At 40.8% G+C, this 26,542-nt stretch overlaps 1 protein-coding gene across 11 annotated transcripts in view; it reads left to right on the top strand.

The window, feature by feature from the left end:
• The window catches only part of SMARCD3 (SWI/SNF related BAF chromatin remodeling complex subunit D3), a 78,600-nt gene that overhangs the window by 40,465 nt on the left and 11,593 nt on the right, over window positions 1-26,542 (top strand). For 6 of the 11 annotated variants that reach the window (XM_088053154.1, XM_088053145.1, XM_088053152.1 and 3 more), the window contains 7 exons: window positions 2,577-2,720; window positions 8,741-8,863; window positions 16,214-16,336; window positions 18,120-18,215; window positions 18,721-18,822; window positions 20,355-20,516; window positions 24,772-24,869. In XM_088053154.1, coding sequence (XP_087909280.1) covers window positions 2,577-2,720; window positions 8,741-8,863; window positions 16,214-16,336; window positions 18,120-18,215; window positions 18,721-18,822; window positions 20,355-20,516; window positions 24,772-24,869 — 848 coding nt within the window. The remainder of the gene's footprint in view (window positions 1-2,576; window positions 2,721-8,740; window positions 8,864-16,213; window positions 16,337-18,119; window positions 18,216-18,720; window positions 18,823-20,354; window positions 20,517-24,771; window positions 24,870-26,542) is intronic. The other 5 variants (XM_014260695.2, XM_005532089.3, XM_014260697.2 and 2 more) reach the window with 5 other exon arrangements.

Below are 26,542 nucleotides of genomic sequence, written 5' to 3'. Positions count from 1 at the left end.
TTTGTCTGTCCCACACAAACTGTTTTCACAGACAGTGATACATCCTGTATAGTGAGGTTGTTGCTGGAAATATATGTCCATTTCAAGATGATTTTGGTTTTGGTTTTGGGTTGGTTGGTTGGTTGTGGGAGTGTTTTTATTTTTGGTTTTTATTTTGCCTGTTGCCTTTATAAGATTAAAAGGTGTAAGAGGTAATCAAACATTTTTGCCAGCAGAAGACCACTGACTTTGTTTACAAAGTCCATGATAATTCTTTAATAGGTAGAGCCTTATATAGGTGTGTCAAAAATCTCTACAGATGCTTTCAGAACCATGCTGTCACCAAATATGCTTGCTTTTCAGTATCTTTGTTGCTGCCAGCCAATAGCTTTAACTGATGGAGTAATAAGGCATTTTCTAGAGGTCTCTTCTGCAGTGGGGTTTTTATCAGTGCAGCTGCAGTGCTGGTATCAGTGATGTGACCTCTGTCTCGGTTAAAGCACTCTGTTAGGCTACAGTTAGTGTGTCAGAAATCCCTTACACCATCTGTGGGATGAAGAAATGCTGTACACATCATTATTCTGTCAAGTGGGGGATTTGCACTGGTGGCTGTGGAATGTGTGTGAAACACAGGGTAAAACTTCAGCTTTCCGGAACTACCTCTGGAGTGTTTTCCAGCCGGTCAGCATCTGTTACCCACAGACTTTTTGCAGATGCTTGCTTATGTTTTGAACTTCGGAGAGGGGAAGATACGAAATACCTTTGACTCTTGAAAATGATCTTATGTAGTAGTGGGAAAGGAGGTGAGTTGTTAGTATTCCTCACTATGATAGTGATTCAGGCAGTTGGCACAGGTAACCTCTTGTTGGATTTCCAGGCTCTCTGCTCAAGCCTGTGCCATAGTCCTGGAGCATAGTGCTGGTTGGGTAGGATCACTGAGCAGCTCCAAGTCAGCTGTTTGAGAAGGGTTTATTTTGCAGGAATATAATTGTATGAAAAGTTCAACTCAGCAGTATTGCACGTAGGAAGATTGGATTGGAGAACTTCATGGGACATCCTGGCACTTCAAACCTGGTTCCCTCTGTCATGGAAACCATGACACAGCTGCCGCTTCAAGACTAGGTTCCTTACTTGAGACATATTTTTGATCTGGCAGCTTGGGTTTTTTTTTTATTTTGCTAGGTTAGGCAAGGGAAGTGCTTTTAGTTTGCCAAGTTAGAGAGGCTCCCGTCTTGAAATCCTCTTAGTCATTTGTTTTATCTGTTCCAGGTTAAATTAATGTCTTTCAAACCTTTTAAAATCTGCCTCTCAAGAAACCAGAACTATACATAGTATTACAGATTGCCAGTATCACCAGTGCTCTAATACTGCTCCTGCATTTTTAGCTCTATTGGAAATAGCACTGTGAATTGGGATTGCTGTGCTTTTTTGTTTTGTTTTGTTTTGTTTTTTTAAATGGCTTTTCCACATTGATATAGCCTCTGGTCATTCTGTGACCACTAGTATTTCTAGTATTTCTGCTTTCTGTCATATGCAACTAATGAATTCCCATGTTAGAGCAGGATTTAGATTCTGAGGCATGATCCTGTGCACTGCAATGCTGTATTGCACCCCATTGCCATTATACAGTTCTGAGCTTCCTTACGTTCTCTCTACTATCCTCTGCCTTGCAATGACAGTGACACCCAAATTTATCATTACTAAGTTTTCTTAGCATACTTGTCCTTTTTGTACAAGAGCACTTTTTTCCTATGCCAGGTCTTGTTCCAACTCCTATTTTTCAGTCTTAAGGAGCAGTTCCCTTTATTACTATATGTCAATGCACATTGATTGTATTGACTGCATATCTTTTGTCTAAAATGCAATTTTAATAAACAGGAGGACTTGGTTACTCTCACATTGACATACTCTAGCATAACAAGGCTTAGTATTTTTTATAGTGTATTTTACATTAATTCCAGTTCTGTCCAGCAGGCTCTATCCTGCCCTATTTTCCTCACTTCTGGATCTTTCCCTTGTTCACACTTGACTGTTGCTGAAACCCTCATTCAGTTTTGGAGAAGTTCGCAGGCATCTTCATTCATAGCTGGGGACCTAAATCTCTGGAACTGAATTTGCCCTTGTGACCCAAGTTTAGCAGTTGTGCCTCAATTTCGACCTCAGACCACAAACTGTCTATGGGGACAGCACCTCAGATTGTACCTCTCTCTCCAGGCCTTGGCTCCTCATTATTTCTGGTCAATCTTTCTTTCAGTATTGAGTCATAACATTTTTTCCCAGGGAGCTGTGAATGTGATCCACCATTCTCTTTCTTTGGCTTCCTTGCCTAGCCATTCTGATTCAAGAATCTCAGCTGAAAACCATTCTGGCTCCATAGCTGTGCCTGTCTCTGCTTTTTCTTGCTTAATTTGCTGAGCAGAGTGCAACTTTGAAACAGCAAACTGCCCTCCTTCAGTGGCACGCTTATCTCTTAGTATTAGCTGCTGTTCTCACTCAGACCCAAATTCCTGAGGACTTTTTGTCCAGCTGTGCTGACAGGTTTTTGTACACCTGTCCCTCCCCTTTTCATCTTCTCTACTTCATTTTCCTTTACACAGATATTTAGCCAATTTTTGCTGCTGCTGTTCACTGACCACCATGTGGAATTCTCTGCACAGATCCATGCCATAATAGCTGTCCTACTGTGGTTTGGTCACTGCATGGCTGTTGTCCACCTCTTTCTCCATCTGAGCCAACCAGAGGTGAGGAACACCTGAATCTCCCATTCACTTGTAAGAAGGAAGAGGTTAGAAGTGTGATAATCAGCAGTAGCCTTGGATATAACAACTGTGAAATACAGAAATTCAAGATCTTGCAGGGAATGAGGAAGGAGAGCAGTCAAGTACAAGCCCTGGACTTCAGACAAGCAGAATTTGGCTTCTCCAGGGAACTGGTAGGGGGTGGTTCCTTGAGAAGGACCTCTGAAGGGCAAAGTGGCTCAGGGAAGCTGGGTGGTCTTTAAGGACCTTTAAGAGCAGCCTGTTTTAAATGCAGGAAAATGAGCAGATTTATGAGGAGTCCAGAATAGGGTACTCACAGTGGTGGTCCCAACATCAAAGGGCAATGTACAAGAAGTGAAGCTACAGAAGGGAGAGGCTACAAAGGAGGAGTTTAGAAACATTGCCTGGGCACACAAGGAATGGTATCAACAAAGTCAAAGCACAGCTGTAGTTGAGATCTTCAAGGGACGTCAAGGACAAGAAAAGCTTCTACTATTGCACTAGTAATAATGACTGACCAAGGAAAATGTGTGCCCCATGCTGAGTGGGCTGGGTGACCCAGTGATGACAGAGACAATAAGTCTGAAGCACTCAAAGCCTTCTTTGTTCAGTCTGCACTAATGATGCTTCTCATGGCCTGTGATCAGTGAACACATCCAAGAGGAACAGCCGATGGTGGATGGGGATGGGGTCAGGATTTAGTTGAGAAACTTGACCCATATGACTCCATGATACCCAACAGGCTGCATCTGAGGGAGCTGAGGGGACTGGCTGATGTCCTTTCAAGGCCACTCTGTCATACATCTTGTATTCAGGTGGGGGCATTTTGGTCTAAATGGGCTGACAGCCACATCTGGTTGGATGATGAAGCTGAGAATGATTGCTATGAAGAGCCTGACATCAGAGTACTTCAGGGATGTGTCATAGCAGCTATTTAGTCCAGCATCTCTGCCACTGGAGGAGGCAGTGCAGTGCTTGCTTATAAAATATACAGATGACACCAATCACTGGGTGGGGAAACCAGTTGATATGCTTGTGGACACGCTGGAGGAATGAACCAACACAAACTTTATGAAAGTCAACTAAGTAAAATGTTCTTCCTTGGGGAAGAGAAAGGCTGCCTGGCTGGGAAGCAGCACTGGTGGACAGTGAGCTGAGTGTGAGCAGGGGGTATGCCTTGTCAGCAAAGATGACTAACAGCATCCACAACTCTGTGGCCAGGAGCACAGCCAACAGATTGAGTGACTTGATTACCCTTGTTTGCTTAGTACTCGTTAGCTCAATGCTAGAGCTCTGTGTCCAGTTTTGGGATTCTGAATTCAAGAAAAACATTGTCAAACTGGACTGAGGTTAGTGGATGATTGTCAGGTTGACTGAATGACTGGATCAGCACATGAGGAAAGACTAAGAAAGCCAGCCTTGCTCAGCCTGAAGGAAGACTCTGAGACAGCAGTGGCTTGCCAGCTCCTAAGAGAAGGACCAAGAACATGGATTGCTTTTGCCATTTTAATGGACTGTGTTACTGGCCTTGTGGTAGTCAGAAATCCTCCTCAAGCCATTCTTTCTTCGGGGTTGCAGGGTGGCACAGTTAGGATTTATAAGGCGTGTCAGCCATTAGCTGTCTTTCTTTGACCACCATAGAAGCCTCAGCAGTAGAGACACTTTTGTCAGTAAGCTATAGGGTAAAGTTTCACAGCAGGGAAACTGTCCAGTAGCTGCCAAGTCAGACTTCAGTCACTGCCACTTAAGATATAAAAATTCTAGTTCTCAGCAATACCTGTGAATTGTGTGGGTTATGTCCATCTGCCATAGGTAGTAAAAAAATGGCTAAGGATCAAATTGAGCTTGTCAGGCTCGGGGGAGTAAGGTCTTGGATTTTGTTACCTCTCTCAAAGATGGTAATTCTAAAGAAGCTGACAAATCTCTATTGATTAGTGATTTTATTATTTTTTTTTTTTATCAAGATTGCTGAAACTGTTAGGCAGTCAAGAATGCAGCTCCAGTTGTTCCTGCCTGAAATAGATCAAATTTTATGTATTGGATTTTTTATTTGGACCTTGGAGGTGCACAACAATAGGACCTGTGAAAATCTTACAGGCCAGCTGTTGTACAAAACAGGTTCGAATTACATCAGCTTGCTCAGGACCTTGTCCAGACTGCTTCTGAATACCTCCAGCCAAGGACGGACACTCCAGAGCATTTTTGGTAGCCTGTTCCAAGTGCCATCATGTGTTTTGTTTGTTTTGTCAGAGGTGTTTTTACAAACCAATTCCTTATAGGGAGTGAATTGCCCATGCTGCAGTGAGTTTCTGTTGCCTCTCACCCTAATGTCATGCACCTCCAAGGGGAGGCTGGCCCTGTCTGTGCTTCACCAGTCCATACGTCACATGCTCCCAGGGAATCTCCTTTTCCCTTTTGTTCTCCAGGCTGGAGAAGCTCTAGCAGCTTCTCTCGGCAGGTCTCTGCTCCAGCCCCCAGCATCCTACTGGGCCTCTGTGGGCCTCGCTCCAGGGTGTCACATCTTTGTGGTCCTGTGCCCACCAGTCCAGATCCAGTTTCACCAGCGTGGTGTAGCAAGGAGGAGCCTCTTTGCTGGCTTGTGGCAGCACCTGCGCTAATACAGCCCCTTTTGCAGCTGACCTTTGCTGTGGCTGCCCTACCCCACAGACTCCTCCTGCACTTGTTGTCTGTCCATCAGGGCCCCCGAGTCCTCTCCTGCCAACCTGTCCCCCTGCACGATGTCATTCTATCCCAGGAGCAGAGCTTTTCCTGTGCTGACCTTTACCATGCTGAAGTGCCATTGTGTTTCTGTGGCCCGTCAGGATCCCTCTGTCCAGCCCTGCTGCCCTCACTGACTTGGGCTCAGGACCCTGGGAGGCCTGAGGACAGGACTCGGCCAGGAGCAATGGAGCCAAAGACAACGTGGAGCCTTCTCTGTGGCTTTTGACACGAGTGGCAGAGCCAGACCCAAACCTGAGTTTTCCCTTAGCTTTCCTTCTGCTGCTCATCTTGCAGAAGACTTCCTCATTGCTTTCCCACGCTGCTGACTGCGGTCATTGCCCTCCAAGCTGTCTTACTGTGACAGCCATAGAAGCTATCTAAAGATGTTGCTCATATCCCAAAATTTCTAGTGTTGCAACTGTTCCTTGGTTTCTGATTCTGTCTCACATGCCATGCACATCTGTTTACGGGCAGGTGTGGTGCGGCCCCCACACTGTGCTGCTTCTACAAGGAAATTGTGAGACTCTCCCATCATGCCATTCCTTCCACACTGTCCTCACTGCCCCCACTCACAAGTTGGCCATTTTTTGGTCACCATTGATAAAAAGACACTTGTGGAAATCAAGAATAAAAATGCACAATTTAGTAATAATTACTGTTTACTAATCTTTAAAAGTTTGAAACATTTGCATTTTCATAATAGATAGATAAACAACTCCAGCCTCAAGAAAGACACTGTCTTACTAATGTTAATAGTAATCTCTTTCAGTCATTCATGGAATTCTAAGTATAACTATATATGCTTCAAAACCTTGGCTGACAGGATGCTGCTTCTGCTAGGTGCTTTCTGGAGTTTCTTCAACTATATAAAGGTCAGAATGCAGTATTTAAGTATTGAAATACTCTTTTCGCATTTATAGTTAGAACTTCAGTAGAAGTGTGTAGACCTGCATGGGACTATGAGCTTTTCGGTTAGGGCAAACCATGCAAGGAATAAGGCAGGCTGCACAGATCCTTATCATATAAGCACTATCGTGCCTGCAAAAGATTATTCCATTAGTAGGGTGAGAAAGCAAAAGACTGTGAGAGCTGCCAAAACTGGCCTGAGTGAGCCTTTGATCTAGCCCAAAATCCCATCTTTGCTGTGACCATAGAGAAGAATACAAACACAGCAAGTACAATTCTTCTATCAGATGCTCTCCCAGCCTCCAGCCATTCATAGTTCAAGGAATTAGATGCAGTTTTGTCTTTGGATGATTTTAAAGTGTTTGTGCTTTTTAGCATCTTATAATATTTAACATCCAGTTTGGTTATAGGAATGGACACTTGCAGGTGATAAAAGATGTAAAAGTGTGGAATAACCATGTTTATTGAAGGTTTCTGCTGTTTTTACAAACTTCCTAGAAATTTTGTTAGATCCCCAGTCTAGTACCAGCTGGAAAGGTTGTATCACCTGTGTTGTATAGGCTGTATCTTAAGGACTCTGTAGGCCTCTCCCTACTTCACCATGTGCCCTGGGGCTTCATGAACTGACTCTGATGGAACTTGGCATTAAAGAAACTACTTTCTCAGTCCAGAATTTTTAATTGACTGCAGCACACCGTGATTAATTTCTTCAGGCAAGGCATTGAGGAATCTTTTAATACGTGCAGAACAGGAAAAAACATTGAGGTGTTTTGTTGCGTCCAAAGATTTGCGTTCACTGCCTCGCTGCCCCTTACTCTGCAAGTTGTCAATTCTTGATGTATCCAGGATAATGCTTGCTCTTCGTACTTGTGTTTCTTTTATTATTCTGCTGATACTAACATTTTGAGAAAGCATATAAGCAGTTAAAAATATAATGGTTCAGCTAAAGCTGAACAGAGTTTTTGCTCTGTGGTTTCTGCTTTTCCAAAGTATCAGTCTTGCTGTAAGTAGAGCAGGTATTCTACCATCTCAAAACAGAGTAGGTTGAAAGAGACATTTATTTGATAATCAGTCTAATTGTTCACAGTCAGGCTGGAAGAGAAAATTATTAAGAAAGGGATGACAAAAACCTGTGAAACATATGTCAGAGGTGCCAGGGAATGCCTGCCCACTGCAGCAGTGCAGGGAAATGGCATCAAATGAAACTCAATTGTGGCAGGTTCCAAATGAGCAGAAGGAGGTTCTTCCTCCCACATTGCCTGTTGATGTTCTGGAATGCTCTGCCTTGGGCTACTGCAGATACTGAAAGGCATGACTTGCAGATACTGCTGGCATAACCTCGTGCAATAGTTCTCATGTCCTTGCAGAACACAGGGAACAGGTGCATGCATGGTGTCTCTCACACAGGTCTTTGTGCCTTACGCCAGATATAAATTGTAATTTTAACTGCAACTAATTCTGATTCCAAAGCAAAACAGGAATATCAACTCACTTTTAATCCATATGGAAACATTATAACAGTTAAATATTTTAGTTAATAAGTGAAAGCTAGAGTGAATATTGTAGAAATAGAAAAGGTTGTCCAGCAGATCTATTTTAATTACTTACAGTACCTTTTTTTAATGGTTTTACTGGCATGAGTTATTCCACATTAAGAACCAACATTTTAATTTATGGGTATACTTACCCATTTCTAAGCTCAGTTCATTAGGTCTTTCTTCCAACCTACTTCATATTCCCTCCTCTGCTAACTTCCTCGTAAAAGAGAAAATAAAAAGGGGGTTTGTCAATAGAGCTAATGTAGTTAACTAATGTATTAAAATACCAATAAAAGTTGGCAGGATGATAAGTTGACACCTGATAGCTGATCACATTGAAACTTTGACATGAAGGTCACTTTCACCTCAGCCAGGAAGATGTGATGACAAAGGCTGGCATCCTAAGTGGCAGTTTTTACTTACAATAGGTAACACTTGTTTTTGAAATGTCAACATGAACATCCCCTCTCTTTTAGTCTGGAGAGATGCAGCACTTTTCTAGTTTTGAACAGGACAAATTCACTGAACTTTGGATTGCCGAGAGTAGTGGCTCCCTGGCTGCTGGTAGCTAAGCCTCACTCGAAGAAAACAGCCATGGTTCAGGCCTTGTGGATTCAGGCAGGGTCTTGCAGAATGCATTAGCCTCAGTTCTGCTCCCACGGGTCAGTCTGTGCTTATTCCGTGGCACCGGGGTCTGCCCCACTGCCTGGGAACTGCTGTTGGAGGGAGAACTCCTCTGGGCACGTCTGTCCAAGGGTTGGGAATGTCAGTATTGCTGTTCTGGAACATGGCAGATACGTGCTTCCAGTGCTTGGATATTCCTTGCTTCCTTCTCAGATCCGGGAGCTGGTTCCTGAGTCCCAGGCCTACATGGATCTCTTGGCCTTTGAGCGCAAACTAGACCAGACCATTATGCGGAAGCGCGTGGATATTCAGGAAGCACTGAAGAGGCCAATGAAGGTACGTTGTGAAAAATTTGTAGATTGTGTCAGGGGAGGAAAATAATTCTTGTAGTAAGTGGTGTAAATACCTTTCCAGTAAAAGTCCCATTAGCAGAAATGCTTTGGAATGGGCCAGACAAAGCTCCTAAGAGCAAACGGCTGGGAATCAGCATGCACAGAAAAGTGGTAGGGAAAATTCTGTGGCTATTACCAGCTCTAGCTTCTGAAAGTCTTTAATAAGGGGAATAATAGCCTAGGGCCAAATAAAGGATAGATAAACACTGGTTTGGGAACTTAATTGTATTAAGATGATAAAAAATGAGAAAATAAGAGACAGGTGTTCTGAAGTTACGTATTACATTTCCAATTCAAATTCAGAAGTGGAACTTGTGGAATAACAGAACATATAATGGGAAGAATTACTTACAGAAATGTTTATTTATGTAAGAAAAGAATAGATGACATTTTCTGCAGTTTCTATTAGATCAAGTCCAGCACTTCCTAATATCCCACTGAAATGGTCAATTTCCATAACTTTTCTGAGTCTATCCATTGGAATCGTGGAAGAGTGTAGACAGGAGGAAACTGGAAGTTATCTACTTCAAACTTCTGCTTAAAACAGGATTGTCAAGGCCTTGTTGAGTTTTGAAAATCTGTAAGGATGGAGGTTTCACAGCCTCGTCAGGCAGTCTGCAGTCTGTTACAATTCCTCATTGTGAAGAATTTCTTTTCATGTCTCATTTAAGTTCTTATGACTGTATTCGGTAGATCATACTCTATTCCTCTAATAATTCCCACAGAATGAAGGGTTTTGTAGCTGTATGTCTGCTGTGATGTAAGGCTATCATTCTTGTCTGTACCATGGTGAAGGGGGTCAGCCCAACAAAGATCAATATTCTATTGTCTTTGTCACTGTACAGGTATCTGATAAAATGTGGAAGGCTTTTACCTCTTGGTGTTTTTCCAGTTCATATATGTGAAACAAACAAACAAAAAAGAAACAATTAAGTTCCATTAATACCTAAATAGATAGGAAACTGAATTAATGAATTCATTCTTAAAAAGTGTTGTACATAGTAGTTTGTAATCTCAGAAGAAATAATTTCTCTTACCTTCTTGACATGGGTAGAAGGCCATTCTTTTAAATTAGCTAGGAAACTGGCCATATTTAAAGGTGATTGAAGACTTTGACTTGAATTCATACATCAGCAGGAAGTTATTTATTCTGTGGCAAACTCTTTAATGAGGGAATTAAAAGGTGCATTAGCTGTAAGCTGTGCAATGGAAATATTCGGTGACTGGGATAGGGATAGGGAAGAGTGTAGGAGGCACAACACTCCAGAGAAATTGTAGACAGAAAATTCTGTTTCCATCTAGGGCTCAGCAAACACATTTTCAGTATCACTTACTCAGTTAACATCTAGAGAATGATCAAACAGATGTTTTTCAAATTCATGTATAGGTAGTCCTATCAGACCTGTCAAAATAGGACTAAACCTAGATAAACTTGGGTTTTTCTTCGTATTAAATATTTCCATTTTATTATAGTTGTGGAATTGGTAACAGCAGTAGAAGTTATCTCTACATTTCCATCTCATATCAAAGCTCTTGTAATTTTGAAATATTTGCCTTAAAACAGTGATTCTCAAACTGGGATTGTAATCTGAGGAGAAATATGAATTTGTCTGAGGTATGTGAACTTATATAGGGAATATGCAGGATTTCTCAGAGTAATCAGCTCTACTTGCAGTTACAGTGTTTGTTACAGTGATTGAGCTGTAGCTAGAAACAGTCATAGGGAACCACAGATTTATGGTCTAGTGTTGCTCAGGCTGGGTTTTTTTCTGTCTGAAGACTATTCTGGGGAAATTTTAGGGAGAAGTGGTTTAAGGAATTTTTTTCATGAGGACAGTGCATAAAATATGTTTGGCTTGTTGATCCTACTTGGATTTCCTGAGGACAGTTGCAGTCTTGAACCAGGTGACAGCTGTGGGATGGCTCAGGAAGTGAGGAGACCTGGGGTTTGTGCAGCTGTTGAAGGGAAAAATGCCCTTCCCCACCTGTCAGGTCCTTTGACTACTGTCAGCAGCCCCCTTCAGCTGCCAACTTTTCCAGTTTAGATCCTGCCTTGGCAGTTTTCTGCTAGTTGGGCACTGCTGGTGTAGTCTCTTCTTCAGCCAATCCTGCATTCTTGGATTGCATCTGTCATGAGTCTCAGAATTCCTTGTCTGCAGAGCAGCATTAGCAAGAGTCCTCGTACTGCCTTCATGGAAGACCCACATGGTCAGAGTTCCAGAAAACTTTTAGGAGGTAGTTAGGCAGACAGGGCTGTTTGACAGATATAGCAAACTCCATGGCCTGAAGGAAAGAGAAACCGTACACTCAACAGACTAGTAGATGTCATTAAAGAATGAATTACTGAAAATCTATGCAGCTCTGAGGCCATGCTGGACTTTGGGAGTGGGATTTATTTGGATAAGTATATACATAGCCATTTTATTCATTTATGTATGAGCTAGTCACTCTCAGCTCCCTTCATAGTTGAGACATTAAATTGGTGTAGGCAATGGTGTTCAGGGCACAATTCTTCTCATACAGAAGTGGATGTTTGAAAGAATATAGATAAATAATGCCCTAAAAATGCTTATTCTCTCCTAAAAATGCTTATTTCTCTCAATTGTGTAAGCCTGAGATAGACTGTTGTGGCCATAAACATACTTTTAAGACTGAGATGATTTTCATCCCAAAGTTTGAACCAGGGTCTCCTGACTGAAAGAGGGATGTGACCCATGTCATGAGCAAAGCTTCTTCTCCAGGTCCTGACACCACAGACAGTACTTTCATCTCACCCAAACCAGAGACTGTCATCCAGGGACCGTCACTCTTTTGCAGTGAACTGGTGTGAGACATTCAGTTTATCAGATATGTGTGTAGTTGCAGTTTCCAAACGAAATTATCTGCTTCCAGGTTCTCCATTTTTAGGTGAAAGACAAGTAGTAGCATCAGAATACCATCATAGTGGCTCTCTCCCTAGTTTCATGAATTGAGATTTTTTTCCCCACTTTAAAATTTTAAGGTGACTGAGGAATCAGTAGTGGATTGTTGCCTGAAAGTGGTTTGGTTTTTTTTCTGAAACACTTGTCTTGTGGCATAATTTTATGTGTTCTGCATGAGACAAGGAAAATGCAAACACCTAATCTCCTTTAATCAGTCAATGTTTTAAATATGTCTTTCATGTTCTTTTATGTTCTCTTTTCTCAGGTAAAAATTCATTCCTCTCAATCACTGTAGATAAAGAATGTTTCAGTGCACCTGGCTTCTCTTTACATATCTCTATACAACTCCTCATTCTCTCCTGAGAAAGTACAATATACAACTGTGAAATAAGTTTCATACTGCTACAAGTATAAGTTTCTGTTACAGCTGATTTTGTAGACTATTGTGCATACTAATTTTAATTTTATTCCTCTGTAGCATTTGCTTCTTTTTTTTCCAAGTTTTGTTGTTGCTGTTTAAGCTTTCATAAAACCATGTACAAGTGTTTTTTGTGTGTCGGTGCAATTTTGAAGTCAGTAAATATTCTCTCATTGCTTTTATTATTCATGATATTTGTGTAGTCCACCAAGTCACTGCTGTTTTTTCTGCTTTGGGTTGGCCATTTTAAGTTCCTGTCCGTTTCTTTTTTCAGGAGTTACCTAAGTAATTTTGTTTCCTCTACAAATTTTGACATCTCTTGCTGCTGCTCTGAGTGAGATGCCTCTATGTTCCAGGTCTGATATGGACACTCTTGGTTTAATTTGGGTCTTCTGTAATGATCAGACAGTGGTCATTGTTTTTTCTGTCTCCTGATTTTTAGTTTCCATGCTACCCCTGTTCATTTTGCTTCCTAAAAAGTTGGGGTTTTTTTTGTTTTTTGTTTTTTTTTTTTTTTTCTGTGAGATCAGGAAGCAGTTACTCTATATGCAAAGGCAGAAACACAGATTTTAATATTTTCTGTGCTCTCTGCTTGCGGCTTTTATGCTATGTTGAGGTTCATAGAAATTCACCCTTAAGATATATTTAGAGAGCTTTTAACACAATACTCTTTATAAGGTTGGCAGTCAGATTTTCTTGAGTCAGTCAGCAATAGACTATCTGCTAATAACTTTGTTTGTTTGTTCGTTTGTTTGAAATCACAAGCACAACTCCCCTGGAAGTGTCCTGGAGGTTTTGTGTCCAGCCTGAGAGTTCATTGAAGAAAAATAACTTCAGCAGCTGATGGAGATTTGTCTGGGGGATAGCACACAGATCATGAGATCATCAGATACTCCCTGATTTGCCTTGTTAGGGATTCAATACTAATGGAAAATGAAAAGAAAAAAGGTAGCACTGTAAACCAGGGGAAGTTCTCTGAAGGATTTGACAGATTTCCGGCATTTCACCCATGTACTTGAACTTAAAGCTGTCTAGATTTGTGTGAAGATGACATAAGAGAACTTGGAGAGAGAGCAAGCTGTCGGTTTGCTGCTCCACCATTCCTGTCATCCTCCCATTCAGATCTGTTTGATTTCACATGAGCTCTCCCAGTAGTTGGGCTGAGACCTTTGCAGGAGTTCACTGCTGACATGACCACTCATCTGTTACATATGATTACTTTTTTCCTTTTTGTTTTCTCAAGGAGAAATTGTAAGTGAAATACAATGGGTTTAAGGGAAGACTTTTCATTTTAATATGACTGCTATTTAAAGTTCCGTTTTCTGAAGCTGAGTTAAAGATCCGTATCTTACTTTTAGAGAGCAAGGAGATCAAGCATTTACTGATTTTTGGACAAGAGATTATTTGATTCACAATGTTAATCAAGTCTCTGTGAAGTTCTCCCTGCTTATCTTTGCCTTTTTGGGTGGTAAAGGTCTGGTGTATCTGAAGAGATGAAGTGTGATCCTTTCTTTTTTGCCCTAGAGCTCTGAGTCTTCTCTTTAGTTTTTGCTCCCAGCTACTGAGAATCCTTTGGTTGCTTGCTCCTCTGTTCTCTGAGAAACAGCCATACAGAGAGGAGAACAGGTTTTAGGTCCGTATGATAAAGTGCGTGGCTAATAAATTTGCAGAAATTATTGAAGGGCAGTGGCTTCTTGCCACTGCTTTATTTAAGCTGCAAAGCAATCAAGTTGCTCATAAATTTTATCATTTCCTGCCTGGATGAGATGGAGTTGCTCAACTGGAGACGGAAGAATATGTCATTATGAGAGCCTTCTGGATATGAACTTGATGTTATTGTGGAGCACAGGGATACCGAGAGTGAACCAAATGCAGTGGTTTTTGGTGTGTGTCAGCAGCTGAAGAGACTTTATGGCCTGTACTCTAAAACCCTGTGCAGGACCATATTGGTGTCTTTCTTTCTTGAGCTCAGTTTTGGCTGGATCTCATCTCTGAGCTGGTGTCTTCCAAGACTGGACATCCTTATTACAGTGGTATAGCTGTGCATGCTGGAGTTGTTACTGGGTAGATCCCTTCAGGTAGCATTCAGACTATACTCTTGGGTCTCTGCCAAGAGTCTTGCTTCACAGGCTCGATGGTAGTTTGAATCAGCTGCCAGGAGAAAAGTCATGGTAGGGGAGAAGGAGCTTGAGGAGCCAAAGTAACTGTTCCTGGCTGTAGAGCCATGGTTCTGAAATTTTGCTAATGATTTCTAAATTTATTTTCTTTAAATTCTGCTCCATGAAGTATGCATTACCACTGTTGGTGATAAGGGTATGTAGGGAAAGTTCAAGTGCCATTGTCTAGTTCTTGGACCTGGAAGAAAAGATGTCTGGGAGCAGAACCATATCCAGGTTCTTACAACCATATCCAGGTTCTCTTACAAGGAGCCAGTGGTTCTGGCGACACTAGATGTCTATTAAGTAAAAGCCTGCTTGTGTATGTAGGTACAGTTCTGCAAGTAATCCAGGTGGGGATAAAATTTAGTAATGGTGCATAAAATGTGCAGGGTAATTTGAAGAGTTTTGAATTTAGAAATATGAAATCCTTCACAAGTCCACCACACCAAACAGAGATTTGAGGTCATTAAAATAATTACATTTTGAAAGAGCACTTTGACAACAGAAACCCTGTGGGAAGGGATGGAGAAAACATGGGTTTACAGGAACATTTTTCTGCCTATCTGCCTGTTTGTACCTGTGTAAACCTGTCATTTTCTCCACTGATGGCACTTGGGAAAATCCTGTCCCCTGTCAGAGCATACTGCTGACACTCCATTTCTGTCAAACCTCTCTGTCACTGTCTTCTCCAGATTTGGCAAAATGTAGTAATTTTCCTGTTCTTTGGCCATACATCTCTGTCTTCCCCATTGCTCTATGCCAGATTATGCTGTATAATCTGCTGTATGTAGCTTCCTTCTCTCCTATGTGTGTGTGTGTGAAAGCTTTACAAAATTACTCCTTTCTTACATGTTTTGTCAGCATTAACTTGACAACTGTAGCGTTTTTGTCATTGTTACACATAGGTATTGAAGATTTAGAATCGCACAGTAATTTTTGGTAATAATCTTTTCTGGAATCCGTGCGTCAGACTTAATAGCTGGGTTTTCCACATGGTGCATGAAAGGAATGGTGCTGAGAAGTGACACAGCCATGAGCCACTGCAGTGACTGGGGAACTTTCAGGTGGTCTGTAAAAATGACAATGAATAGGCATGATTGTATTTCTGACAGCCTTGAGCACCTGGGTTGGGGATGAAGCAGGGTGCCTTCCTCCACTCGGCTCTCCAGCAAGCTGGAGCTGCAGCATGTTTGCTGAGGGTGGAGGCAGCTGGGGTGAAGAGGAGGGTAAGGCGTGTGTGTGTCAGTGTGTTCAGGTGTGTCTGCCAGAGGGTTATTACCAGATGCTGCATCATGGTGGAATGCAGATGGGCAGAGATGTGCCCAGCAGGTAGTTTGCAGCGTGAGCTGTATTTGTGACTGCCATTTACAAATCTGAACAGATACAACTGTGAGAGACATTTGGGTTGCAATAGAGTTGCAGGTGAATTTTAGCAATCCAGCTAGGTTGAAGCCAGAAAGGACATCATATCTTGCTTTTCTCACGATGATTTCTCAAATATCTGATCACATGTACAGGATGTATCACTTTTCAGGCTTGACAACCTGTTGTCTTCCTCCATTTACAGTGAATATCAGCATGTTTGTATAGCCAAGAGTTTTTGAAAGGAATTTTCAGATTCAGCTCTTCAATGTATTTTCATACTAGCAACAGAATCTTAAATTCTAATACAACCAGTGCAACTGTACAAAACATGGAGATTCCCTGTTAAGTTTGTAATTATCATCTTTCCTGTGATCCTCAGATCCTGAACTTAAACTGGATATGTACTTTTCCCTTGTCTATGTGCATAACAGCAAAAGCGGAAACTGAGACTTTACATTTCCAACACATTTAATCCTGCAAAATCAGACGCTGATGACTCAGATGGCAGCATTGCTTCGTGGGAGCTGCGCGTGGAGGGGAAGCTCCTGGATGATGTATGAGTTATCTCTGCTTCACTGGGGCTGGCAGGAATCTAAAGATTGTCCTTTGGGGTGGTAGGTTTTGCTGGGGACATCAGCTGAGACAGGATAGCTGAGACAAGACATGTCTGAATGGCAGTGTTGGCTTGTTGCTGCTGGGAAGGCAGTGTGCCCAGCCCAAGTGAGGGATAAGGCCCTAAGGGGAATGCTGGAGAATGCAGCAGAAAACGAGGCAGATAGAAGGACAGGACAGGTAGGAGGAAATGGAGAGAAGAGGGCTGAGATTAATCCCTTTAAAGAGATGGCAGGGTTCAGATTACAACAGGTGTGAGAATTCTGGCCTACAGTGGGCATTGCATCTTGTAAAGAGCAGGATAAGAAGGAGAAGGGAGTACTTCATATTCCTAGGGGGTACAACATGATGTATGAATGGTTACAGCAAGGATGGAAGAAACATTTTACCATTATGAAGTCCTCAGAAACCTCAGTGGTGGATTTCGTTGTCGTTGGGGAAGGCTGGACTTTCCTAATAAAGGCATCACCTATTTGAATAGACTTAACAAGTAAGTATTTATAGGCTAAACAGATGGAGAACATGTATGCATGGAGAGGAAAAGGCTTTCAATCTGTCTGGAGGTAACTGTACATGAATCTGAGTCTTGCTTGGAGGAGGAAGTGGTGACAAAGTGCAACATCTGGGAATTGAAGTTAGACAAATTCAGTTTAGAAATTGGAGCATATATTTAAATAAAGAAGAAGATTCTTTATTAGAACAACATAGCTTTTCAATTACCAGCATTTTAAAATAAAATACTATCTGCATTAAATACAAAGAAGTAAATTGGAATCTTGTGGCCTGTATTCTCTGGAGAGTCAGATTTGGTAATCATAGACCTTCTAGTTTTTAATATAGACATTATGAGCTGTGCAGTAAACAACAAATAGTGGTAATTAAACGAAAATAAAAAATTTAAAAGGAAATAGTTTTTCTTATTGTATGACCAGTTATGCAAAATTTACTGTAATCTGATAAATCAGACCAAGAAATTAGCATTCATCAAAAAATCCCAAGCTGTTAATAGAAAGGTATACAGAGGACTTAGTATCATAGAATAGTTTGGGTTGGAAGGGATCTTCAAGACCATCTCATTCCATCCCACTGCCCTGGAAAGGGACACCTTCCACTAGCCGGTGTTGCTCAAAGCCCCATCCAACCTGGCCTGGAACATTTTCAGGGATAGGGCAGCCACAGCAGCCTGTGCCAGGGCCTCACCACCCTCTGAGTAAAAAACGTCTTTCTTAAGACCAGTCCAAACCTACTGTCTTTCATTAAAACCTTTGCCCCTCGCCCTGTCACTACAGATCTTGGTAAAAAGTCTCCCTTGATCTTTCTTACAAGTTCCCTTTTAAATACTCCCTAGAACCTGTGTTTCTCTGGGCTAAACAACCCCAGCGCTCTCAGCCTGTCCTCATAGGAGAGGTGCTCCTGTCCTGAGATATTTTTTATTGCTGTTCTCTGGACTTTTCTCATGGATGTCATATTCACCTTACAAGCCAGTCCTTTTCAATAACATTAAGAGTCAAGGAGATCTTCCCTAAAGTGTGCACTGTTCCTTGTGTGTACTCTTGAGATTTTTGCATCTTACCCTGTGTTTGTCAGAGGGAGAACTCAATTAAATTGATCACACTTGTGGTTTATATGGGATTTAATGTGCAAGACAGAGAGACTGAGAAGAAAGTCTAGGACACAAGCTAATAAATGCAGCCTTACACATGTCTGGTTCTTCTGTTTGTACAGCTCAGCAAACAGAAACGGAAGTTTTCATCTTTTTTTAAGAGTTTGGTTATTGAACTGGACAAAGATCTTTATGGACCTGACAATCATCTTGTGGAGGTGAGAAGGCTGTGCACCCTTTGCATACAAACCACTGGCACATATAAACACCTGGTGCCTATTGCCTCCATTGTTTAAGAAACCTTGCATTCATTATCTCATTGAAGATATTTCCAAAGTTTTCAAAATTCCATTCTTCTTAAGAGAATATATATATATATAGTGTGTGTGTGTATATATATATATGTATATATACTGATATGTATCAGTACATCTTAGAACAGAATGTATGAAAAGATGAAAATATTGTGCACATTTCTCCTAACAAGTAAAGTATGTTAACAGCAGAGCAGATTCTGCACTAAAACTGAATTGAAATGACTGGGGGCGTATAGGTGGGAGGGTGTTGTGGTTTGGTTTTCTCGTTGTCGGGTTTCTTTTTTAGATTGCCAGATCTTCAGAAAGTTTGTATTTGTCTGATTCTGGCATGGTGTGCTGTGCAAGATGCACTTCGATGGACATCAGTGAAAAAAAAGGCCAACAATTTTCCTTTTCCCTTTGTTAGTGGCACAGAACTCCCACGACCCAGGAAACGGACGGCTTCCAGGTGAAGAGACCTGGGGATGTCAGTGTGCGATGCACATTACTCCTCATGTTGGACTACCAGGTCAGTGCACTGTTTTTATCCTGGAACATCCAGCCAATGGGACCTAGTGCAACCGAGCAAATTCATCTTGTCACACACCTCAAAACCCAATATACTTGGACTTGCAGTGTCACATGGTCCCTTGAAGTTAGAATGATACCAAACTGACAGATTATTTAAAATTTAAAGGGGACAAATCAAGTGAATTTCTAATATAGTCTAGCAAAATATTGGTCTTGGCATTATGATAATTAGTATTTTTATTGCCCACCTGCAGAAAAAAATACCCATTTTCTCCTCTAGCTTCTTAGAGACTAGTCAGATAAGTTGCACACAAGTTACACGTATATTTCTTTAAAAAAAATTCAGAGGAGAAGCTTTTGCTAGTGGTACCTGAAGTAGCTGTATAGCTGTGGCAGCCTTACCTTTGCACGAACGATGGACGCTGCAGTTGTGAAGATCACTAATCTGAGTGAAACCATCCCTAGAAGAAATGTTGCTGTCTTAAGGAAACTGTTAAGAATGCACTGCTGTGAGTAGATGGGATCCCCTTTTTCAGTGACAGTTCAGGCTCAGATGCATTTTGATGGTGCAACTTTAAGAACTTGTTCTCTGCCACTGTCTTTTGCCTCCAGGCAAATAGCATCTATTCAGGATATAGACACTTCATTTTATGTTAACAGAGAGAAAATTTTATTACTTTTTAGGGAGCACATGGGCTAACTGAAATACTGATACAAGCAGCAAGTATTTTTACTATTAAGACAGTATAACGATGTTTGTTATGCTCACCATTATTATAAATTTATGCTTTAAAATAAATGTTCTTTTATCCTTAAGTCTTGATTTGTTATAAAGATAGCTTTGGGTGACTTGCCACCCATCAGAGTAATCCTTACTTAATAATGTGGTGAATACTAAACCTGAGTGAGTACACACTTGAAGAAGCATCAAATTCCAGATTATCCAAGGAATTTATGCTGCAAGAGATGAAGAGCAGGGAAGTTGAATTGTATTACTGATATCAGGAAAAGAAATAAAATCCATTGACTGGTTGTGGTTGGGTAAATGTTTTGGTGTGCACCAGAATGGTGGGAACATGCCTGAAGAAACAGAGTTCCCAGACAGTGTGTTGATGTAAGACAGCAGTTACTAGCAACTGTGGAAGTGTCATCCTGCCTTCCTTCTCTCTCTCTGTAGTTAACTTCCAGTACTTCAGAGGAAGGGCTGTTCTTTTTCTTCTCTCATTCCCAAAGGTCAAATTTTGCATCAGTGTTGAAAGGGAAAATTCTCCCTGAGTCTTTGTGCAAGTTTTTATTGTTGGAAGCATGTGCTGTAGGTTGTCTGTATGCACAGCACAGGTACAATGTCCCACTTCCAGAGCACCAATGGTGGGACACAAAAATACAGATTTGTATTTTTGCAATCTCTGCCACTGAATGGGATGCTTCTCCTAAGAAACAGAAGTCCCCCGAGAGTTAAAACTGAAACTTCATACTTGTGTATTTGTCTGCTTTCCTCTGTATTGCCACCTCCTTGGCTTTCTGTTCCAGCCTCCCCAGTTTAAGCTGGACCCACGGTTGGCCCGTCTGCTGGGGATCCACACACAGACACGCTCAGCCATCATCCAGGCTCTCTGGCAGTACATCAAAACAAACAAGCTGCAAGACTCCCACGACAAGGAGTACATTAACTGTGACAAGTACTTCCAGCAGGTAACTCTTTTTTGGCCTTAGTAGCTCTTTTGAAGCAATCTGTAACATCCAGCCACAAATTTGGGATGAATGAAAATGACTGATTTTTATTTTTCCTTAACGATTTACGGTATCCTCGGTACCGAATGGCTTTCGGCAGCCACTACAACAAATATCATTAACACCTTCTCCATGTGGCAGTGTTGTCAAAACCTCCTACATCTGGACGTTCAGCACTCCCACAGAAGTGGTGGCCTTTCCAGGAGGGAGGACTTCTGTACTGATTTGATGGGCTTTTTCCTCCGTTGTATCATTTTATGCTAAGAAACATAACCTGCTGATTCTGATTGTCAAAACATATGTAGACCTGTTTTCTTTCCTTCTTTTTCCCTGTTTACAAAGGAAGAAGACATGGAAGATATAATTAGAAAAGCTGTTTTTCTTAAATCTTCTTCAGATAATGAAATATCCTTAATGATCTGCATGATATTTTGAAAATAGCATGTAAAGACTTTTTGTCTTTCACACTGACCTCTAGAATTAACCAAGAAGGCCATGTAAAAGCATCTCCACCCTTTCTGTAAATATGACTATCAAGCGTTTTTTCAAAAGTAATGTTAACTGAACTATCACTGTCTTACCTGGCTTTGTTGTTCAGGCTCACATGACTTATTGTGAAAGTAATTGAAAGTAGGGTTTGTGACATACTTCTGTGTAAGGAAAGTACTGCCAATTACAATGAATGAATAATGTTTTAGCAAGCAGTGAAGGTAAATGTTGTGATGAAACTTGTGTCCTGGTTTTCAAGTTTTTATTTTCTGTTATAAATTTGCCCTGACACAGTTCAAAGTAGCCAATGCTTGAAGTAAACTTAAAGACACCTTTGCACATTTGAAAATACAAAATGCACTAAAATAATTGTGAGATTCATGGGTATTTTTAGGAATATAGAACCAAAGTGATCAGGATTATGTAACTACTCCCTTGTTTGTTTGGGTTTTGGTTTTTTGAGAATTGCAGCAGTCTTTTTCACAAATAGTGAAAACGCCATATTAAAATAATGTAAGAATTTTGGCAAAATGACAATTCTGTTTGTTCTCTTGGTTAGATTATTTGATTTCCATTCTTTATTTATCTATAGCAAATTTAGACTGAGTTTTGTTTCTGCCAGCCCAAAGAGGAAATGGGAAAGGGGAGGTGAAAAACATTTGAAAAATCATGGGCAGAAAGAAAAAGGTAAAAAAGGAGTAATTTTTTCTGTTTTGGTCAATAATTACAGTCCATCAACTAAAACTGGCGGGTGGCAAATTGAAAACAAACAAAAGGACTCAAGCATATTTAAGCTTCAAAACTCCTTGAAATAGAACCTCACAAACGATAAAAGTGTATATAGATTCCAAAAGTGACAAACCAATGGATGAAAAATCTTGGGCTGTTTTAAATGCAAAGCTGAGGAAGTTGGGAGAGTTTTTGGGGGAAGAACCAATATATATTTCTCCTGTTCTTACATTTTTCCTTTAGTATCCACTTTTGGCCACTGCCAAGGGCAGGATTGTACAGTAGGTTTGCAGCAGATCCTTTGTGTGACCCTGTACAGATGTACATATCTTACTTTTAGTAAGCAGGAGTGCCGTATCAATTTTATTTATTTAACTTTCAGTTTAGAACTTTGTTAGAATAAGAACTTGTTGAAGCTATCTTCTTGTGCATCTCATTAGAGACTTATTTGCTCTTAGGTCTCCTTTGTCTTAGAACTCTGCAGGAATGCTATGATACATGACAATTATCCTCTCACACTAAGAAGATGAATCAAGTGAGAGAGTTTGGAAGTAGCTGATTGCTTTTTTGGAAGACTGAATCTCACACCCTGCAAGAGCTGGCTAATCTAGAATAGTTTCATAAGAATTCAGTGCTTGCACAGATTTAAATCATAAGTGGGATTGTTTTGAGTATTTCTGTTTTCCTTAGGTCTCTATCCTAATTAGCTGATCTTGCTTTCAAAACTGATGCTACTACTTAGGAATCGGAATCCCCTTACAATAAATGAAGTATTTAATGATGAAGTTTTTTTGTTTTTTCACTAATACTCTCAGGTTGAGATATGGAAGGCAAAGGAATTGGCCTTCCAGTCTGATAATATTCTGTAGATTCTATAGTTCTAGCCTTGTAACTCCTGAAAGAAAAGCGTTGTCCTGGCTGGAAGTGTGTGTGTCACTCAGGGGAGCAGTACATAATGCACCGGTGTCTCTGGCATTCCCCTTGACATACTGGTCTCATTTGGTATTCCAGCTTTTCTGCATCCTGCACGGCTGTGTTGTGGTTATGTCTAAGAGCACAAGACAGTACAGATTAAAAAATTATAACTGAATGAGTTAGCTGACCCACCAGGATCACTCTAGCCAGAGAGGCTTTCAGAACTTAATGTAGTTTAGACCACCAGCTCCAGTTAGGCAAGAATGTGAGAAGCTTTAGGAAAATTCCACCCACCCCCAAGTTTCCAGCCTCCCATCCTTCTCTCACTAATTAATGTGTGTTCTTGATCCATTTTCCCTTCTTAAAGTTCTTGTTACTCTGACCTGCATCCATGTTAGGAGTTTGACATGAGCATTGAGCCAGTAGTGACAGCAGATGGGATGGAGCCAGGTGTGGAGAGAATTTGAGTGGGAATTCCACAGTCCTCTCTGTCAAGTGCCAGAATTCAGAACCCAAGTAAGGAGTGAGCTGCAGACTCAGTAGGTTTTGTTGCTTCCTTGTTCTTCAGAAACTAGCTAGCTGAATTCCTGGATGTGAGCAATTAATGACAGGTTTTAGAGCCAATGAAGACGGATCCTTTTCTGTTTAAAAACAATGTTGATATCAGCAGGGAGATTTGAAATCCACTGTGTTACAAGCAAATGCAAGAAAAAAGGTTCAAAGGTATTTCAAAAGCAATAGAACCTTGCAAATGGTTCCTAGAGCTGGCTCCTAGGTATTTCTGCTGCCAAACTCACTTGAGAAAACTGTGAATTTCAAAAGATACCCTATCTGAGAAACCAGAGCATCTGACTTTGTATGTCTATTCTAGAACCAGAGAGTCTTATTTTCAGCCCTGCCTGCATCCTTTGTCTCTGGAGCTGCAAAGGTTGTTTCTCTTTATAGAAACAATACTATGAGTAGTGTATCTCTTCTGTCAGGTGAAAATAGTTTCCCTAAGAGGCATTTGCATAGGCCTGAGCATTTTCACAAACTGCCTCCACATGAGGGCACATTTTAAGGCAAATGTTAATATATGGAAAGTTTGGGTTTGTTTTTTTTAAGGTCAGTTTAAATGGAGTATCTTTGGAGAAAAATGTGTTTGTCTGTTCAGAGCATTAAAAATCACAGTAGGAAACAAAGGCTGTAATAATTATATTTCTGAAAACTCCAGGTGTAAAGAGTGTTGTTTCTATATTCATGGCAATGCACTTCAGTTGTTCACAGAAAATTTCCAAACTCTACAGCTTTTAACCCATTCCAGAATATTTATATTTCCCCCCTGAATTCAGCAGAAATTCATTGTGTGATTTTCAGAGTTGTCCTGTACAGAGTCAGGAGTTGAACTCAGTGACACTTGTGAGTCCCTTTCCACCTAGGATATTCTAGGAGTCTATGATTCTATTTAGCTTCAAGACCATAGTAAAGAGAAAGTAACCATAAACCATTATTTGGAAAGGGGTGGATCCCTCTCAAGGGGCTGTTCAGGCTTTGGTTAAAAATAAATAATATCACATTGACTTCATTCTCTGTAATCCTAAAAAACCCACAAAATGCAAATGGTTTTAAAATCCAGAAATGTTTTCTTGTATTTTTCTTTAGCACAAAATATTGCAGAAAACATTCCTTGGGAGAAAAAAGGCAAACTGGTTTTGGGTTTTCTCTGGTAAAAAAAATACAATCATTTTCTTTACAATATGCTGCTGTAAACCCTCAATAAGAGAGAGGGAGTATCTGCTTCTCTCTAGTCATTGATACAGTTGATCCTCATGTCCCAGTAAAATGTCCAGTTCCCTCCAGCAGCTAAACCAAAATTGAGACACCTGAAATTGTCATGACCTGATGGATTCATCTGTAAGCCCAGAAAAAAGTACAGGGACAGAAGTGACCAAAAATTTAACCTGTTCGAGGAACCTGAATTGCAGCTTTCAAAATCATCTTCCGTAATTGCCTCAGTTCTTTGTGAGCTGCAGGTTTCTTACTTTCTCATTTAAGTGCAAGACAGGCTTTGGACAAACAACTTTTGTTGTTTATTGTGTTCCAGATCTTTGACTGTCCACGGCTAAAGTTTTCTGAAATTCCTCAGAGACTCACTAACCTACTGCTGCCACCAGACCCAATAGTGATAAACCACATCATCAGGTAAGCTGGTTGGTCAGCTCAGCACTGTCATGTGCAAAACACTCATTAGATAAAGTACAGAAAGAGCTGCAGTAGCTGTAGAGGCCAGAAACCAGTTTTTACAACTTCCAGATGAATACCTTGAGCTTTGTTGTGTGTTTGTTCTATGTGTCATTCTAGTTTGTATAATTCTGAATTACTTTCACTAGCACAACACCAGTTTTCTAAGAGTACGAAAAACAGCTTTTATGTTTACTAGAATACCATTGAGAGAGTTGGTTGGGCTTTTTTCCTAAGGAGAGAGGAATGAAAATTTGAACCCACAAAAAGAGATAAAAAATTGACATGAGGAATTGTACATCATGGGCAATCATTCTAATCTCCTGATATATTATGTAAAATGTACATCAGCATTACGATTTCAAATGCAGAGCCAGTCCATGCATGCCTTGTTCGGACTGGGTTAGCTCTTTGACTATTAGTCTTATCCTGAGAATGACAAGGAGTCAAGAAATCTCCAGAGATTAACAGCAAAGAATGCGTGGATTCAGAGCAGGTCATTGGGACTATGATACTGAGCTCTTGTGTCTTTGTCAAAACAGTTGTCTTTGTGGCACAGCAGATGAAACACAGCTTGCAGCTCTCTAAGGCTCTTCCAGCATGTGCCTTATTTAAGTGACAACTGTGTACATGGAGGAGGGGGATAAAGAGGCTTCTGGGGATTGCAGCTTTACTGTTTGGATATTTCAATCCTTTCCAAGATTCTTTGTGGTCAGGATCAAAACTCTGATTCTGGGTGTTTAGACATTATTATTACTTAAGTTACTGATTTGATTTCCTACAGAATATATACAATATATTTTTATGCAAACGCTTCTGAATTTGCTTAAAATTGGGCTCTTTATTTTAAATTTGTAACATACGTAATGCGTTTAAATACTACATAGGCTATGAAAATAAAATTTGCTTTTTGATTAATTTGAATATATCAAACAGAGAGTAATGAAAAAGCAGGTTGGTGGCCATGCAGATTGAGAGCTGTGTACGTACGTGGAGCACAACTCGGTGACCTGTCTGATGGACCACAAAAAAACCGAGGTCCTCAGAGACAGATAGTCATTGCTTAGAGAAAAACAACAAGAAACTGATGATTATGTTTCCAGGGGCAGAGAGATGACAAAAGGTACTGGAGGGAGTGGTTTTTGTCAGGTACCAGCTAAAGAACAGGTGTGTGTCACAGAGCTACAGCTTTGTGCCTAGCAGCGTTCTCTGATACACTGTGTGCACCACACAGCACCTGATAACCTTAAACAGTACTGATGTAACAGTGTGGAAAAAGAAAGAATTCACTTCCTGGGAACAGGCAGTACTTTTGCAGTGAAGTCTTTACAGTGTTGGGTTAAGCTAAAATAAATCTGGAAGCCTGTCACTGAATTTCAAGAAAGTAAGTGATTTTTAGACTCGTAAAGTCACAGAATAATTTATACTAGAAGGGATTGCTGGTGGTCATTGAGAGTCCCCCCATCCAAACTCAAATCGGGTTCAAAGTCTATCCAGGATACTTAAGGGCCTGGTCCAACTGAACTTAAAACAGGGTCTCACAGGTGCTCTGTCCTGTCGCCCTGCATTCAGTTTTTTGGAGTGAACGTAGTCAGCCACTAAAACAATATGCCAGCTGCCTGTCCTGGTGTAAT

This window comes from Pseudopodoces humilis, chromosome 1 (genome assembly GCF_049639895.1).
Source record: "Pseudopodoces humilis isolate 2021_Gansu_Grassland_sample_001 chromosome 1, ASM4963989v1, whole genome shotgun sequence".
NCBI classification, from domain to species: domain Eukaryota; kingdom Metazoa; phylum Chordata; class Aves; order Passeriformes; family Paridae; genus Pseudopodoces; species Pseudopodoces humilis.
This window is presented reverse-complemented; position numbering and strand designations above follow the sequence as displayed.